This window comes from Equus quagga, chromosome 20 (assembly GCF_021613505.1).
Source record: "Equus quagga isolate Etosha38 chromosome 20, UCLA_HA_Equagga_1.0, whole genome shotgun sequence".
In the NCBI taxonomy this organism is placed as follows: Eukaryota; Metazoa; Chordata; class Mammalia; order Perissodactyla; family Equidae; genus Equus; species Equus quagga.
Window position 1 is genome coordinate 24,568,811 of NC_060286.1, and position 16,798 is coordinate 24,585,608.

At 41.4% G+C, this 16,798-nt stretch overlaps 1 protein-coding gene across 2 annotated transcripts in view; it reads right to left on the reverse strand.

Moving 5' to 3' along the window:
• Window positions 1-629: 629 nt before the first annotated feature.
• STON2 (stonin 2) overlaps window positions 630-16,798 on the reverse strand; it is a 134,706-nt gene continuing 118,537 nt past the window's right edge. For both annotated transcript variants that reach the window (XM_046647857.1, XM_046647858.1), the window contains 3 exons: window positions 10,756-12,594; window positions 5,099-5,301; window positions 630-3,556 (listed from right to left, as the gene is read on the reverse strand). In XM_046647857.1, coding sequence (XP_046503813.1) covers window positions 3,473-3,556; window positions 5,099-5,301; window positions 10,756-12,594 — 2,126 coding nt within the window. In that variant the 3' untranslated portion in view covers window positions 630-3,472. The remainder of the gene's footprint in view (window positions 3,557-5,098; window positions 5,302-10,755; window positions 12,595-16,798) is intronic.

Here is a 16,798-nt window from a genome sequence, read left to right on the forward strand (position 1 = left end):
CCCCACAAAGTACCTGATATCTCTTGTTTGACATACGATAATGAGTACATTTCTTATCCTCTTTTACTAGAAAGTCACAAAGCAAGCCGCTAGACTCAAAAGAAAGCACAGCTCTTGATATCATGTGACATCTAATTTATGTTCTAATAGTAATACTATGTATTGGTAAAATGAATTCACTTACATATTTTCACATTAGTGATAACACAGACAAGGGTTATTTGTGACCGCACACATACAAAATCCAGGTCCAAGGTGACAAACTTAGAATCTGCACATTAAAAAGGTAATTTACCCAAATGTGTTTTCTATGTAGGCTATTAGCAAAACACTAAGTCTAAAAATACACAGTATTATAATTCCCCAAACTCTGAGATGCTACCCATAATCAGTTTTCCAAAAACAGTAGAAAGAAAACAAATTTGATGAAATAGAGGTGGTAGGTTTTTTAGAATTAATAATAATTTGGGCACACCCAGTGGTGCAGTGGTTAAGTTCGCACATTCTGCTTTGGCGGCCCAGGGTTTGCCAGTTTGGATCCCAGGTGTGGACCTACGCACCACTTGTCAAGCCATGCTGTGGCAGGTATCCCACATATAAAGTAGAGGAAGATGGGCATGGATGTTAGCTCAGGGCCAGTCGTCCTCAGCAAAAAGAGGAGGATTGGTGGCAGATGTTAGCTCAGGGTTAATCTTCCTCAAAAAAAACAAAAGAAAAGCATTAATAATAATTGCTTGCTGAACATAGATAGCATGGAAGGGATTTTCCAAGCCCTTGGTTTATAACAGCAACAACAAAATGTCCAGCTGAAAGCATGAAGGCAATGAACATTAATGAAGGGGCAGGGGAAGCCCAACAAGCAACACACATGTGGTGCTAGCAGGTGGGGCAGAGATCTTGAGAGAGTGCGCAGGTGCTAACCTTGGGTAAGGAAAGTGCCAGAATAACTTTCCCCTCGCCAACATCAACCCATTTGACGTCTCCATGAGGAATCTCATGTGCCTTCAGTGCAACAGAGGAAGAGCTATGCCTTCCTCACTTGACAAAGTCCTCTGGGGGAGCCCACTGAATTTCAGAGCATGAGAAACCACTCAGCAAAGAAAAAAACAACCAAAGTTAGAAAGTCCTATTACTATTGAGACTAAACCTACACGTAGAAGGGAATCTTAGTAGTCATCCAGTCCAAATTCAATGTCAGAGTCCCTTTCATAGCATCTGGCATGGATGGTTATTTGAACCTTTGGGCATTTACAGTAAAAGAAAATTTTACCACTTGAGTCTATTCCTCTTTAGAACAACTCTTACCAGAAAATTCTTTCTTATATTGAAGCAAACATGTGTCATCTATAAGGTTCCTCTTTGTTCCTATTTTTGCCCTTTGAAGCTACACAGAATAAGTCTAATTCTTCTCCCTTTTTATAGCTCAACAGAAATTCCAAGGAAGCTATTGTATCATTCCCTCCTTTTTTACACTCCCTTTCCAGCTATACCTTCTGTTCTTCAGGGGAACTATTCTCCTGTTCCTTATATAATGAGATCCTTCACGATCCTGGCCACCTGCCTCTGGATACAATTTATTAATGTCTCTCTTAAAACATGGTACCCAAAGTTGAGGCTAATCCTCCATCCAGATGTGGACTGACCAATGCAGCATGCAGGGCTCCCTGGACTTCTATTAGCACAGGTTGAATGCATTAGCCTTGTGAATAGCCACAATAGACTCCTGATTCAAAATCAAACTCGTATTTCCCTAACAAAACATTTCCACATGAACTGCTGTGAAACCAGGACTTTCCAACCCCCTTCCCATCAGCACACACACCTAAACACATACATCCACAAACACACACACAGGTATCTCACTCTGTACATAGAGGGTTGCATTTAAGAAATTCAGAATATAGAGTTTCCCATTAATGCCTATGCAATTTCATCCTTTTAGTTTCAGTCTTATGTTCAGGTATTTCAAAAAATTGTAATGATTTCTATATCCTAGAGTCAGTATATGGTTAGAATTCAATGATTACTCATTGAATAAACTAATCCTGAATCTGCCAGTCAACAGACTGGATATACTGTCTGTTTGTGTGTAATTTATAAATCTGATAAGCTTGCTTTCTGTCCCCTTAGTCTGTTCTTCATGGGAGAAATAGAAAGGCAGATAGAAGCTGCCTTTAAATTGCTGAGCAGGTATCCCCTTTGGAACAGCCAATGTAGCTCCTTGTATGGTAAAAAAAAAAAAAAAGCAAAAAACACCAAAGTACAAATAAGAAGCAGAGGTACAGAATGTGAGCAGGAACGATGAAGGGAAAGAAGGTTGAGTGACCCTAACCCTGGTATCAGGAGTCAGTGTTCCCAATATTAGAAAAATATGGCTTTCTCCCATCCCTACCCCAGAATCATCTGTCTTTTAGATCTATTATAAAACTATGATTACCAAACTCTGAATTTTGGGGAAAAGCTCATACAAGTTTAGTTTTGGAACAGCTTTTAAAATGATCTTTTTAGCTTATATTTCTTGTAAAGTTTGAGTTAGAGAGACATGCAACTGTCTATTGACTAGGAGGTATAAAAAGAGCTTCCAAATGCCCCTGGCAAATGCCTGAGGTATAATATATATATATATATAATAAGTTTGTTTCATGAATCAGAAATGGCCAATATTTTTCAGTGTGAATTTGGGAATTCACTAAGACTGAAGCTGTCTCCTGAATTGAATATAATCTCACAGTTAAGGTCCCTTTTCCCAGAATGAAGAAAAATAAGCTCAACTTTGCTTTCCCTTCAACAGTCACCCTTTGCATACAGTGGGGCTAATGCAGAATCCAAAGTATCCTACTGTGCCTTTTTTCCTTTGTCTATTGTGGTTCAGGGTGGCGAACCCTGAGGCTGAAACCTTAGAGAGACGGAAAAAGTGTTTCAATCAAAACAATCTAGAACTGGAAGAAGTTGAAAACTTCTGTTGCATAGTGTTAATGTTTAAAGAATGGAGACACCTACAAAAGGCCTAGTGGACCCAAAGAGGAACTCTGTACCTTCTCTAGAGGGAGTGGCAGAGATGGATTCTTACTTAATTAACTTCTCAAGACTGTGTTTTCCAGAAAATCATGTAAGTGACAGATAACATCAGCAGGAAATTGTGCCAACACTCATGTGGGAGGTTCTTTTCCTGACTCTGACGGTCACAACAAACCACACGCAAGTGCTGTCAGATAAGCAGAGTGCAGAGAAGGCTTAATTATCCAATGAGCTCCAAAAGTCAGGTGAACCAGGTGCTTCGGGCATGATTGCAGTGCCTCCAAAGCAACCACCTCAGGGTTTCCTGTTAAAATACAGGGAACTACAAACAGGAAGGCCTAACACACTGCTCCCAACACGGAGTAGCCATGGTAGGCACTGACGTGAGCTTCCGCTGTTCAGAAAGACATCCTCTCATGATTCTGGGGTCAGGGCCCCCTGCAGTAGGGCTTCGTCACTGGACCCCACACTCCTTGGGATTTTCCAGTTCATCTCCTTCAAAGTCTGGCTTCAAACTCTTTTTTTGCTCAATTTCCACCTGCCAAGAATAGAAGTTGGAGAGAAATATCAGAAAGAAGAGAAAAAAACATTCCAACAAATAAATAAACCTCTAGGTTCTTTGAGATTCCCTGTAATTTTTTGCTAATATTTTAGGCACACTGGAGCTACTGGCCCTGTATATATTATTAATGTCTCTTTGCACATGCTTCTTGCTTGGTCTGGAATTCCCTTCCCCTCACAGTCTACCTGGAAAATTCCCATTCTTTGCCTTGCACAGTTGCTCACAGGTCAGCACGTCTGTGAAGCTATTCTCGACTCATTAGGTAGAGTTACGTGCTCCCCTGTGCATTGTGCATAGTCCCACTGTACCTTGTACACATGCCCAGAACCACTATACCACAGGCTCCACAGGACAGGGGCAGGCCCTTGCTCATTCCTGTATGCCAGTAATGCAGGCATACAGCAGGCAATCACAGAATTTATCAAATGAATGAATTCCTTTGCAATTGGCTGTTTATACTCTCCATTACTTTATCTCTTTAAAGGTCTCCAAATTGACAAGTATTATACTGCTTACCATTCTACCCATATCTTCTACAAAATACTGCAGCTGTAATTATAAATGGATTAATAAATTAATCTTGCCTTGAAAGTGACACACTTCAACTGAAGCCTTTGATAAGACAGGCCGAGAATCCTTCGAGTTAGGGAGTTTAATAATTAAAGATCCTCTTAACACCACTTTGGATATTTATGATGAGGGATACAATTCAAGACAGAACAACTGACTAGGGTCATGTTTGAGGAAAGTGCTATTTCTTTTCTGGCCACAAGATGGAGTATTTGTTCTTTTTGGTAGTTAAATGTTTTAGATCCCACAACTAAGGAAACATTTAAGGAACAATTAATAACCATGTAAATCTAAGGATGTTATTATGAATAGAAAATTATTAAACCACTTTGCAAAATCCTTCTTCAATAACCCCATTTTCCATCTTTGGCATTTAATCTCCTCCTACTGAATTTCTAACTCCTTAGGATATAATCACATAAAGTCAGAATTCTTCCTCCTTCCGCAGCCCTGGACCCATTACCATTACAGAAGCTTGTCTGGCTTTTGACTTGTGTCCCATTACAACCCAGCGACCAGGTCATCTGTGTCCTAACTTTACTCAGATCCACTTCGACTCCCGTAGCTGAAATACCTGCTTTGTGTTAGCACTTTCCTGACACTCCCCCCCACCTCCAAGTTCACTACTCTGTAACATAAATTATACTGTGAATGAGTAACAGTAATCCCTTTACCCCAGGACTCTCTTGTCGTTGTTTATGACCAAAAGACATTATATTCTTTTCTCTGCCTCTTTATTTTTCCCCAACCTTTCTCTCGCCCTCTAGAGAGATTATTCATTTAAATCAGAGGAGACTCACGCACAGCTCTGCAGGCTGAACCTCCCCCTAAGGTGGTAAGAGAACACCTTGCACCCGTGGCCAGTGCTGCCACAAGGAATGAGCGGGGGAGGGGAGAAGGGTGAGCAAATGGACCGGGTAGCATTAGCCAGATGCCGCCGGAGGCTACCTTGTAGCTGTAGTGTGCGGAATAATTGACCCACTTCCTGACATCGGTCTTGTCTTCCACGGAGATGGATCGTACAGCAGCTTTGGAGGCAGAAGTTGTGGGCATGCTGAACTCGACATTCACGTGATTGGCAAATCTGGAAGGCACTTCCCGGTCAGAGCCAAGTTCAAGGTGGCAGAAGAAACAGTGTGGATGACCAGAAGCTATAAAAGAAAGACAAAGAATCTAGAGATCAGGTTCTTTGGGGAAGAAGTGGAAGAAGAGCCACCTCAATAACAAGGGAGGCCCGGCAGTCTTGCAGAAGTCCAGCGCTGCGCAAAGGATTAGCCTCAGCAGAAATCACTGCGTGTGCCCCAGACCCTTTGATATAAGACTCTCTGGTTACAGTAGCCTGGTATCCTAGCAATAAAACCCAGGGTCTGAGAAACCGAGGTCACCCTGCCCACTTAGGTCAGAGTGATATGTGAACACAGCACAAATACTAAGAAACAGGGACTGTACACTGGCCGAGAGGAATGAAAGGGATCAGATCTGAGTACCTAATAAAACATCAGTTACAGCCACCTGCAGCAAAATCATCGATTTCCTTTGAAATATGAACTAAATTTTCTTAATAGCATTTCATATTTAAAAAAAAATGCTTTGGGCGGTTTTTGTGGGTGAATGGCATATAGAAATGACAAAGCCCTTATAAACAGCACATGTGTCTTTGGGAAGCATATGGTACACTGGAGAGAACAGCCTAACAGGACCCCTGGGTTTGACTTCCAGCTCTCCTGCTAAGTGGCAGAGACCCCATACCCAGGTTCTTTGTTCTCTCCAGGCCTCAATTCCTCATCTTCGAAGTGGAGAGTGGGGGAGCGGGTGGTGGGAAAGGGTAGCGTACCAATGCCGGGCAGCGTCCCTTCCTGCTCTTTAATTCCATAAGTCTACGTTAGTCTTACTGTACTTGGATGGCAAACTTAAGGTCTAATTTTCATTTGAGGATTGTTATTAGATATTTGAGGGAAAAGAATTAGTTCTGTGACTATAACCATTGAAACAGTGTCATCGTCATCAGTCAGAGGGAGCAGGAAACGGCTGTGGAGCACTCTGTGCCAGGTACTGTGTTAAAGCTTTACACAGATTCTCCCACCGCATCTTCATAACAATGCCGTGAGGTCATAATTATCCCATTCTACAGATGAGGAAACCAAGGCATCAGGAGGTAAAGTGAATGCCCAAGGTCATAGCTAGAAACTGGCAGAGCTAAGAACTGAACACAGCAGTCTGACTCCAAAGTGTTGCTAACCACTTTGTCTGAGTCACAACCTCATGATCCCCAAACCTCAAGACCAGGTTCGCAGGGGGACAGGAGTGCAGAGGAAGTAAGCTGAAGAACCTCCATGTAGCAACTTGCTATGGATAAACGATGTGACACGGCTTTCACTTCATTATGTAACTGCAACAGCCCTTAGTTATCTGAGTTCTCCCAAATAAACAGTTCCAATTTTCTTTCTTGGCCTGGGCAGGACTTTTAAATCTCAGAGAGTGAGGACATACACACCCGCTCTCCAAGGAAAACATTACAGAGTGAAGTATTTGTTTTGTTCTCTTGCACAATGGTTATTTTTAAAGAGTAATACTTTGGGAAACTAATTGAAAAATTTGCACTGGATTTTAGGAAAGGAATTTAAAGAAGATACATGTAATAGTAAAAAGCACATTATTTGAAAAAGAATCCATTCAATTTTTTAAAATTGTGTACCACAGAGGTAATTATAGAGCTATCATTTATTGAGGATTTATTACAGGCCAGAGACTGTGCTAAACACTTAAAAGCATTATCTAATTTCATTCTTAATGAGCTAGGTATTAATAATGCTATTTTACAGATGAGGAAAAAAGATGCCCTGAGAGGTTTAAGTAAATAGCCTGAGGCCACACACACCCATTAAATTGTTAACACTGGGAATAAAACTTTGCTCTAATGACTCCCAATTATGTCCTAAACTCCTCTCAATATATTGTTACAGGTTTAGAGCACTACAAAGTATATAGAAGAGTTTCTTAATTTAATTTAATAGCAACTTGAGCAACGGTTTTATCTAATTACAATTATTTATATTGTTGGAATATTGAGAAATCATTACTTTCCGCAAAACCAATTTCCTCCTCTCACCCCACAAAGCATATTCACAGCAAACTCGATGAAAGCAACATTCCTTCCCGATTCCTAGCATCAACTAATGGATGTGTAGGGCTGGTGGACGGATAGGGAGGTGCAATTCTGAAAGCTAGTATAGTTTAATGCATGGTCATGAACTAATGAGCCCACGCATTATGTCATCTTTCTTGATGAAGTTGAGAAAATTTAACATGAAAATTCAGATTTCTCTTTTCCATTAAAGGGAGGTCATCCTGGGATTGTTTTCTCTCTACCTGGTTTAAAGAGAACTGGAATTCCAGGAAAGTTACCTATGCAGGACAGAATGTTTTGTTTGTTGGCAGATGATCTGGGAAAGCAGCAGGAATTGTTCTGGTGCCTTCCAGGATTAAGAAAAACTCTTGGGATTAGAGCAGTAGGGGTCCTGAGAGAGCACAGATAGAGGGGGCTGCACATACACAGGGCTGAGCTGGGCCTTGCTGGAGGGAGCCATATTGGAATCCAATGGCAGCTTGTTAGCCGTTTGGTGGTTGGGATTGGGATGAGCCTCCTGTGGCTGCAGGCTTGGGATGCTGGCAAAGCCAGGGTGCTGACCTGCGGGCCCATGCTGCCTGCGGTCTGACTGCCCTGCCTGCTGGGGGCCAGGGATGCAGGGCCACTGCAGGTGGGAACAGATATGCCAAGATTCAGGCTTCCTTCACCGTAAATGGAGGTGTGAGAATTATGAAAAATAACCTATAAAAGGCACCTACCTTCCCAAGGCTGTCTGAAGACCAACAGAGAAGAGCTCAGAAAAGGGACGATTACTAACAGATCATCGTCAGTTGTGTGGTTTCAATGGATGGAGCACTGGATGGGGAGGGCAGGAGCTGAGCACAGTGAACACCAGCAATGGTAAGAACTTGCAGTCTGACAAGAATTCAGGGCCTGTATACCTCAAGTTTCCAGGAAAGGGTGCTATCAATTTCCTGAACTGATACAGAAATATACCACCAGTCAGAGGTGGTATAAGAAGCACTTCTTAGAGGTTTCACTTCTAAAAATATATAACCATGCAGCAAAAGCAGCAATTGAGGGGGGACGTTTAAGTGAGAAGCATTCCCAAATAGCCTTACGCCATCTTGTATTTCAAACATCTTTCACAAATAAGGTCCCAGTGGTCTGGAAATACATATGTAATATATAAGCTGCATTTACTTGGCCTTGAGCCTACTGAACACTACCCTGCCGTGAAGCATTAAAGGAAGTGTTTGCTGAAGGCCTATTTTTTCCCTGTCCTGCATCCATTCCCTCTTCTTGTGGCAACAATCTTTTTTTTTCCTTTGGGAAATAATGTTCCCCAGCACTGCATGGCATCTTGGTGGTCATGTCAGTCAAAATGCGCTCTCCTCCCCTTGACTCTTGAGCCAAGTGGCACAAGGACAGAAAATGGCTTGTGATGATTGGCCCCAGTGGCTGCAGCAGAGACATCGACAGCCCCTGCTATCACGAGCTCTCCTTTCCGAAGCCTGCTTGTTCAATCTTTCCCTCCATTCTGAGCTACCTGTATCCTTCCAACAACTTCCTCTTTCTTTTCTTTTTTTGCTTACAGTAGCCAGTCAGTCTTTGCTGCTTATAACCCAAAACCCCTCATACAGTACTTCTAAATATTTGACAGAAAGAACTTTGAAACAAATGAGATATGTGTGTACACACTGAGAAAACCGCAAATCTCTGTTCTCACAGTGGAAATTATTTCATGCTGTGTCTATTTGGTGTCATCCACTAAGGGGCAGCTGTGGGATTGTGAAAAGACCCCTGGAGGTAGCTTTGTGACTTCAGATGAGTCATGTCACTCCCAGTCCTTAATTTTCTCATCTGTAGAATGAAGAGGTTTGACTGTTATCCCCAAGGTCCCTTCCAGCTTGAAAATCCAATAATTCCATAATGAAGTTATCTGAATCCATGCTTACAACACTGACGAGCTAAAAAATTCCAGTAAACATAAGCCTGAGGCCTTGTCTTCTCTGATGTCAAGTCTCTAGCAGGTTAAACAGTAATTTTCTCCCTATCGCCTTGGGTCTCTTTCCAAGGGCTTCTGTGCCAAACGAGAATTCAGGGTTTCTCTCTTCCTCCGTCAGTTCAGATGGGCCCCATGGCCGAGGTAGAAATCACAGCTCCAACACCAGGAGAATACAGTGCTGATTTCAGGGGAAATGAATAAGCAAGCACAGAGAGGAAGACTTTGTTTTAAAAATTCTGTCAGTTTAGAAATAGGGGGTGGCAAATCCAGCCTCAAACACAGAGGTCCAATTGTCTCTTCAGTTTGCATGGCTACACCCAGTGTCTGATACAGAACGCCCTGGTGCGTGTCCACTGCCTGGAATGCCTAGGGAGTTGACCAGATCGCATTGCCTCTTGCCATCACATCATGCTACATTCAGGGTTTGACAACACAGCCACTCCACACTCAGAACTGGAAATCAAGGCTCTGAATACATTAGGATTTAATAGTAAGAATGGAAAGAAGAATAGCTGCAGAAGAGAAAGACATTCCAGTCAAGAGTTTTTCCAAACCTTATTCTTTTTGCTCGGCTAGGATATTCACTTTTGTTAACAGATGGGCCAAGTTTATTATAAACGAGAAGTGGTTTAAAGGATCACAGGATCATGCGCTCATTGCCTGCCACTGGGGTCACCCAGACTTATTCTAAGAAATAAGGCTATTAGAACTGGTTTGATTACTCCCTAGTTTTGTCATTTCATACTAAATCTCACTGGATCCATAAGGAAAATCATTGCCTTCTGGGCTCACTCAAGCGCAAAAGCACCCCTGAGAGTTGTGAGCAGGCCGGTTAGAGCCGGTAAGCTTGCTTTCTTTGTTTAAATCGAACATTCCTTCCTTTACTTTTTGTCTGATAGAATTTCAAGGCTTTTAGACCTTCATACCCTGACTAGATATTCAGTCTGATCGGAAGCCACTTCTCCTCCTCCCTGTCCCCAGATCCCAGCTCGAGCTTGAGCTGTTATGACTGACAGGCCTTGCAGAGGGTAGCTGAAATCATAAATCTAACTCCTAGCCTGTACTGGTCCCGTGACTGGCCATAAACTGGTCCTCCTACCTATACTCAGGGCACAGTTGGAAAGCTCTCCCTTCAGGACACAGAAGCCTTCTAGGAACTGGAAATGCATAACTTCCAGCAGCACTGATAATACTTTAATGAGTCAGAAAAGAATACAAATTCATAAGCTGCCCTGGAAATCTGCTTAGCAGCTCAGCCGAGAAGAATGCATAGTTCTATGGAAGAATTGTGATACTAAGAGCGTAAAAAGATGGAGTAAACTGTGTCGTTCATGTTTGTTACTTACCTTGCTCAAATGTTTTTGCTTTTCTGGGTCCCACTCCCCCTCCATCACCATTCCACACATACAACCAAACCCAGCAGTTCACAGGGGAATAGAATGTGGCACTTTGACCCCAGCTCTCTCACAACCATGTGGTGGTTTTCACAGATGAGAAACCTCTACCTACCTGAGTTTTTGTCAGGCAGTCGGTTTATCCTCCACACAATGGAGTTGAAGGCATGCTCATACTTGGCAGTTCCCAGAGTTACTCTCATGACAGGCTCAGAGCCAGATACACTAGTTGAGCCAAAACTTGCCCCCCGGTTCACTTTGGCTTTCAAGGACTTTTCCCCCAGGACACTTTCCCTGCGGAAGTTTTTCACCCACTCACTGGGCACAGGATAACGAACCATCACATTCTCACAGGGAACCTGAGTGAGAGGGTCACGGTTAGAGGAGAAGCCGGTTGACATCCTAAGCCAGCTCTGCACCTCCACCTCTGCCCCATTGATGCTTGCTGCCGTCCTGAGTGTGAAAGGCAAGGTCTTCTCAGCAAACACTGTCCTGAACCGCATTAGCTCGAATCGGCATGCGTCCAAAGGGTTGAACAGAATAACCCGTGAGCTGTTGAATACATCCTCATCCACACACCCATGAAAATGGCACTCATGGAGCTTGATCCACTTTGCGGTGGTGGTAGGCATGATGTCTTGCCGGGAAACTATTTCATTCCCTTTGACAAGGACATCATTGAGGCCCAAGCGGCACTCAGCAAGCCCAGAGAGGAAACTCAGAATGTGGATCCGTGTCAAGACATGGTGCTGGAGAATCTGATTGTCTCCTTTGCTCACAATGGCAGAGAATTCATCTCTGACATCCACTGTAATCTCCTCTTCAAGGTAGTTCAAGCCAACTGTGCTCAAGTCCATTGACAACACTGGCAGATCCATGAGATGGTCCTGAACTGCACGGATGAAACTCAGGAAGTCATCGTAATTGGTGGTGCCCAGCTTAATCACTTGTTCCCTCTCTGCTATGTGGGCCACAGCAGGTTTAGGCTGGTATTTCTTCTTCTCCTTGTACGTGACACGGTCTATCCGCAAGCTGTGGATCCTGCCATTCTCATCATAGTTTTGGAGCCGGGGTTCCGAAATCTCATGGCAGATCTCCAGCTTGAACTCACGGAATGGTTTTTCTAGGCCTTGCTCATAATACAGCTGCAGGTAACCACTGTCTGTCAGTTTGATGTATATGGGTCCCCAGTGCCTGGAGGACATGATGTTTTTCTTCTCAGGGATCCTCAGCATCATTGGCCATCCATCTCTGGGCTGGGACAGTGCTGAACCAGGCAGGTGGTCATCTAGCTCAATCCAGGCTATTGGGTCATCATCAGGTAGTGCTGCATTGCCTAAGCGATCAGGATCATCAATTTGGAGTTTTTTGAGTTTTTCAACGGCATCAGAGTGTGACTGGTTTTTGCTTGAATCATCAAAACTGATGGCATCCTGGTAGACAACAACGAGGGAATCTCTTTGGCTTTTGCCTGTGGTACCGGAAATGGAACTGTTTTGGGAGCGCCTCTCCTGCTCTTCAAAGAAAGCGCTGAAAGGGTTGATAGGTGAGGGCTGCACATCCTGTAGAGTCTCATTGAGAAAAGGATTAGTTGCCCTCCAAGGTGGAGCCTCGCTTCTGGAAGGCGGGTGGTTTAAGGAGGAAATGTCCAGCTTCTGAACTTTGGAGAGGTTCATCAGAGTGCTCTTGGGACGTTCCCTCTTCTTAAATGACCCAGTTGAATTATAAGGTGCATCTGGGGTCACAGATGCAATGGGTGGTGTACTCGGCTTCAGAGGAGAGGCGATTGGTGGCAAAGGGCAGCTGACTTCATTGTCATCAAATGTGACCCAGCTGGGGAAACGAGCAGAGGTCACTGGAGTGGCAGGGTGTCCATTCATGGCTGGACTGCTGGCCTCCCAGTTGATGGCCTCCATCTCTACCTCTTCATCTTCCTGGAGTGAGGAAGAATTGTCTAAAAGGAAAAGGAGAACACATGAGGGGCTGCTGTGCAGGGTCTCTAGAGGTATGGGAGACTGAAGTATGGGAATGAGGGATGACTAAAATTTTATCTGGAATCCAGTAAATTCCAAAGCACCTCATTACCTATCTTAAGTGCTTAGTCTGGGCATAGTTCTCATAATTTTGTAATAAGCACATCAGAGGGGCCATACATTAAATGCAGTAAGAATACAAATGGGTCTGTCAATACAGAAGCACTGGTAGGACCAAAGTCCTTTACAATTTAACTCTTATTATACATTCTCCCTTTATTTTATAGAAGTTTCTGGAATAGATATTTTGTTTACTTAGCTCTAAAGTATGTATTATTAATTTTTAAACATTGAAAACTACCTCCTACATAAAATGATAGAAAGCTGATCACATTAAACAAAACAAGTTATCTGCTCTAAGTGATAATATGATTGCAAATAATGTAATTGGAGAGCCTTTTATGCAAATGTGATCAATAAATATTACAGACAAAATGTTAACATCTTTAATATGAAATAAGTTCATACAAGTGAATAAGAAAAACATGAAAACTCCAATAGAAATACAGGCAAAGGACATATTCAGACAACTCAGGAAACAGAAACTAAAAATGTCTAATAAGCATGTGAAATCTCACTAATCTAAGCTCACTAGTAATAAAAATGCAAATTAAAGAAGAAAAATTCAGTGAAGATCTTAAAAGTTTTTCATATTTAATGAGGGTAAGGATGCCATCATATGAACAGTTAATAGACCCTTAATGGGTCTGTAAGTTGCTACAAATTCTCTGAAAGTGATTTGGCAATTTGTAGTAAGGGTCTTACCAATGTTCATAAACAATAACTTGGTAACTTTACCCTAAGGAAATAAATCCAAATTGTGAATCAAGTTTTGGGTGAATGTTAAGAAATTGAGCCACACAATGGAATAATACTCAGCCAGTCAAACGTTTACAAGTATGTAGTAACATGAGAAAATGCTCACGATATAATCTTTTCTTTGTTCTCTAAAATACTTTTCCATCTTGGGGTTTATTTATTTTATGGTAAAAAAAAAAAAAAGAGGTTATTACTAATAAAACTCCACCCCAGCAGGACCTTCAAGGAAAGAGACAGAGGACTTGAGTTTCAATGTGGCAAAGATCCAAATCTTTTCAGTAGCATAAAGACCCTGGGTGTCTGCTGGGGTTGTAGGAAGGAAGGGGAAAATTAAACCTTTAGCAACGAGGAGTGGATTCTGATGAAGGTACAGCACAGAAAACAAATCAGTATCTGGCATATAGTAAATACTCATTAAAGGTTTGTTCACTGAATGAGTGAGAAAAGAAACTTTGCTTTGGACCAGCTTCTATTCTCTCTGTCCCTGGAGGATTGTGTTTGGCCATCTCTGCCACCATTCCACCCACTGTTTCTAATGACAGTAATTTGGAATCAAAGAGAAACAGATACTCAAATAGTTGAGTTTTCTGACCATCTTTTTTAAAGATTGGCACCTGAGCTAACAACTGTTGCCAATCTTCTTCTTCTGCTTTTTTTTTTCTGCTTTTTTCTCCCCAAATCCCCCCAGTACATAGTTGTATATTTTAGTTGTGGGCCTTCTAGTTGTGGCACATGGGACGCCACCACAGCGTGGCCTGATGAGTGGTGCCATGTCCACGCCAGGATCCGAACCAGCGAAACCCTGGGCCGCCGCAGAGGAGCAGGCGAACTTAACCACTCGGCCACAGGGCCGGCCCCTCTGACCATCTTGCTAAACCTTCGTGAATATCCTATCCAACTACACCAAATCAGCAACGTCACACACAATTGCAAATGTAATTACAAGTGGATGGGATGGCTGGCTTGTCATCCATCTTTCCAAATATAGGTATTCAAACAAATAGTGATTCCCTCTCCTGAAAACGTCAGTTTGAAAATGCAGGCTAAGTACATGAACATGTGTACATATCCACACTCACCCCAGAAATAGAATGAGCAAAAAGTATTTTCTCTATATACAGCACCACAAAAGGATTTCAAAGCACTTTAAAATTAAAGACAACACCCTTCTTCAAATTAATCATTAACCTATTTTTGTAGATGCATAAGCGATTTATTTTCTGGAAAATGAAGGGAAAAGGGTCAGGAGAAAACCCTAGATTTTGGGATTTATATTTTATTTATTACTACTAGTATCATTATAATAAAGGCTAAAGGGAACAATGTGGCTCTGAGTAAAATATAATCACTTCCTTGGAACGGTAACAGATCCTCCCTAGAAAACTGGGAAACGGCTGTATCCAAAATGCATCAATTCGAATGAAGTCCCTCTATGGAGCTTGTGTAATGTAGTGTTTCCACCCAAAGAGTCTGGTTCTGACCCACCCCTGTATAAGGAATATCCTTTTTGCCTCGGAGCTCATCACCACTCCCTGGTTTAAAACATGCCCAACCCCTTTTCCTTCGGAGGGTGGCTTTCTGCCAAAGCTGTTTATTCCTGCCGCCAAAGGATTCCCTTCTGTTGGGAATCTTGTCCCCAAAATAGCATTTCTCATTTTCCTCTCCAAAGCCAAAAAGTAAGTGAAAAAAAGGCCTTTGTTTCCACTGAACATAGTTTTCTTACAATAAATTCCTTTTTAACCAAGTTATTTAAAATCATACCAAGTCCTAGACAGTTTTGAAGCATTAGACTTACAACACAATTTAAATGAAGTGTCTTTAAATTTGGAGGGAAATTAAATTAATTTCTACAGGTTCTGTAATCTCTTTGATAGCCATTAAAAAGTACCAGAAGACTTTTTTTACAAAATTCTCTCTCCTTCAGCAGAAAAGAGATTTTCAAAACAGGTTGTAATCATGGGGTCTCCCTTGATTACAACCTGTTTTTAAAAAATCCATCCTTTGGGACATTAGTGGGGTATAGGTCAAACTTCTTGTTTCTCTAGAAAATCATTTATAAAGAAAAAAATCTTAATAAGGATACTTTTACAGATGAAAAGCAAAAGCAGTCCACAGTTCACATGAAAATAAAGCATTTCCTGAGGTGAGCTCATGGACTGCCAAATACTACTTTTAAAACTTATCACTTATTAACATTGACTTTCCTATTTGTGAGCTCTTAATTGTGCTTCATTTATCATTGACTGAAAGACATCTTCAATTGTTTTTACAAAGGTTAGGTCATGTATTTCCTGATCCTCTTTTTATTAAAGGATGTCCTTTGGTTCTTTCACATGTGAAAAACAACTTATCTGTACGTAAAATTTCTGGGGGAAAATATTTGCATCATATATGACAAAAACTTGATGTCCTTAACATGTAAAGACAGTGTATCCTTAATAAGAATGGATATACTCACACACACACACAAAATAAGATGCAAACAGATGATTCACTAATGAAGAAACATAAATGTCTAATAACTATTTGGAAAAAAGAGTTTAAGCTTTTAAAACAATAAATACAATTCTCCCTGTGTCAGAGAGACAAACATTTAGAAATAATAATAATAATTATTGGTGATATGGGGAAATTTACACTCTGATGGAAATGTTAAAAAACATCTTTCTGGAGAGAAATTTGAAAATTTACACTCAAAAACATGATCCAAGAATTTTACTTACAGGAGTTTATTCTAAGGAAAGAACAACACAGGCATGCAATGATGTATACAGTGGTATGTTTATCAGAGCAATGTTTGTATCACAGAAAAATTGGAAACAATCTAAATGCCCAATAATGGAAGATTGGTTATAGCAATTGTTATACCTTTAAAACGGAATCCCATGCACCATCAAGACCATGCTATTGATGCATGCTTATCCACATGGAAGCTGATCGTGATATACACTGTTGAGTAAATAATAACAGGAGCCTACAATCTGGAGTCACATTGCCTGGGCTTCAATTCTGTATCTGCAACTTATTAGCTATGTGACTTTGGGCAACTTGTTTAATTTCTCTACATCTCAGTTTTCCTATCTATGAAATCAGGAAAATATTAAATCCTACCTGACAGGGTTGTTGGGAAAATCTAATATAGATGTTAGTAGAATTGCACCTGGCAAATAATAAATGTCAGTAGATGTTAGCTGCTATTATTACTACTAGAATGATACATTTTCGTGATATAAAGTACATATGTATTAAGCTTTGGAATATGTTTCATAATGTTTTAATGTGAAAACATATGTCTCATGTGGGATA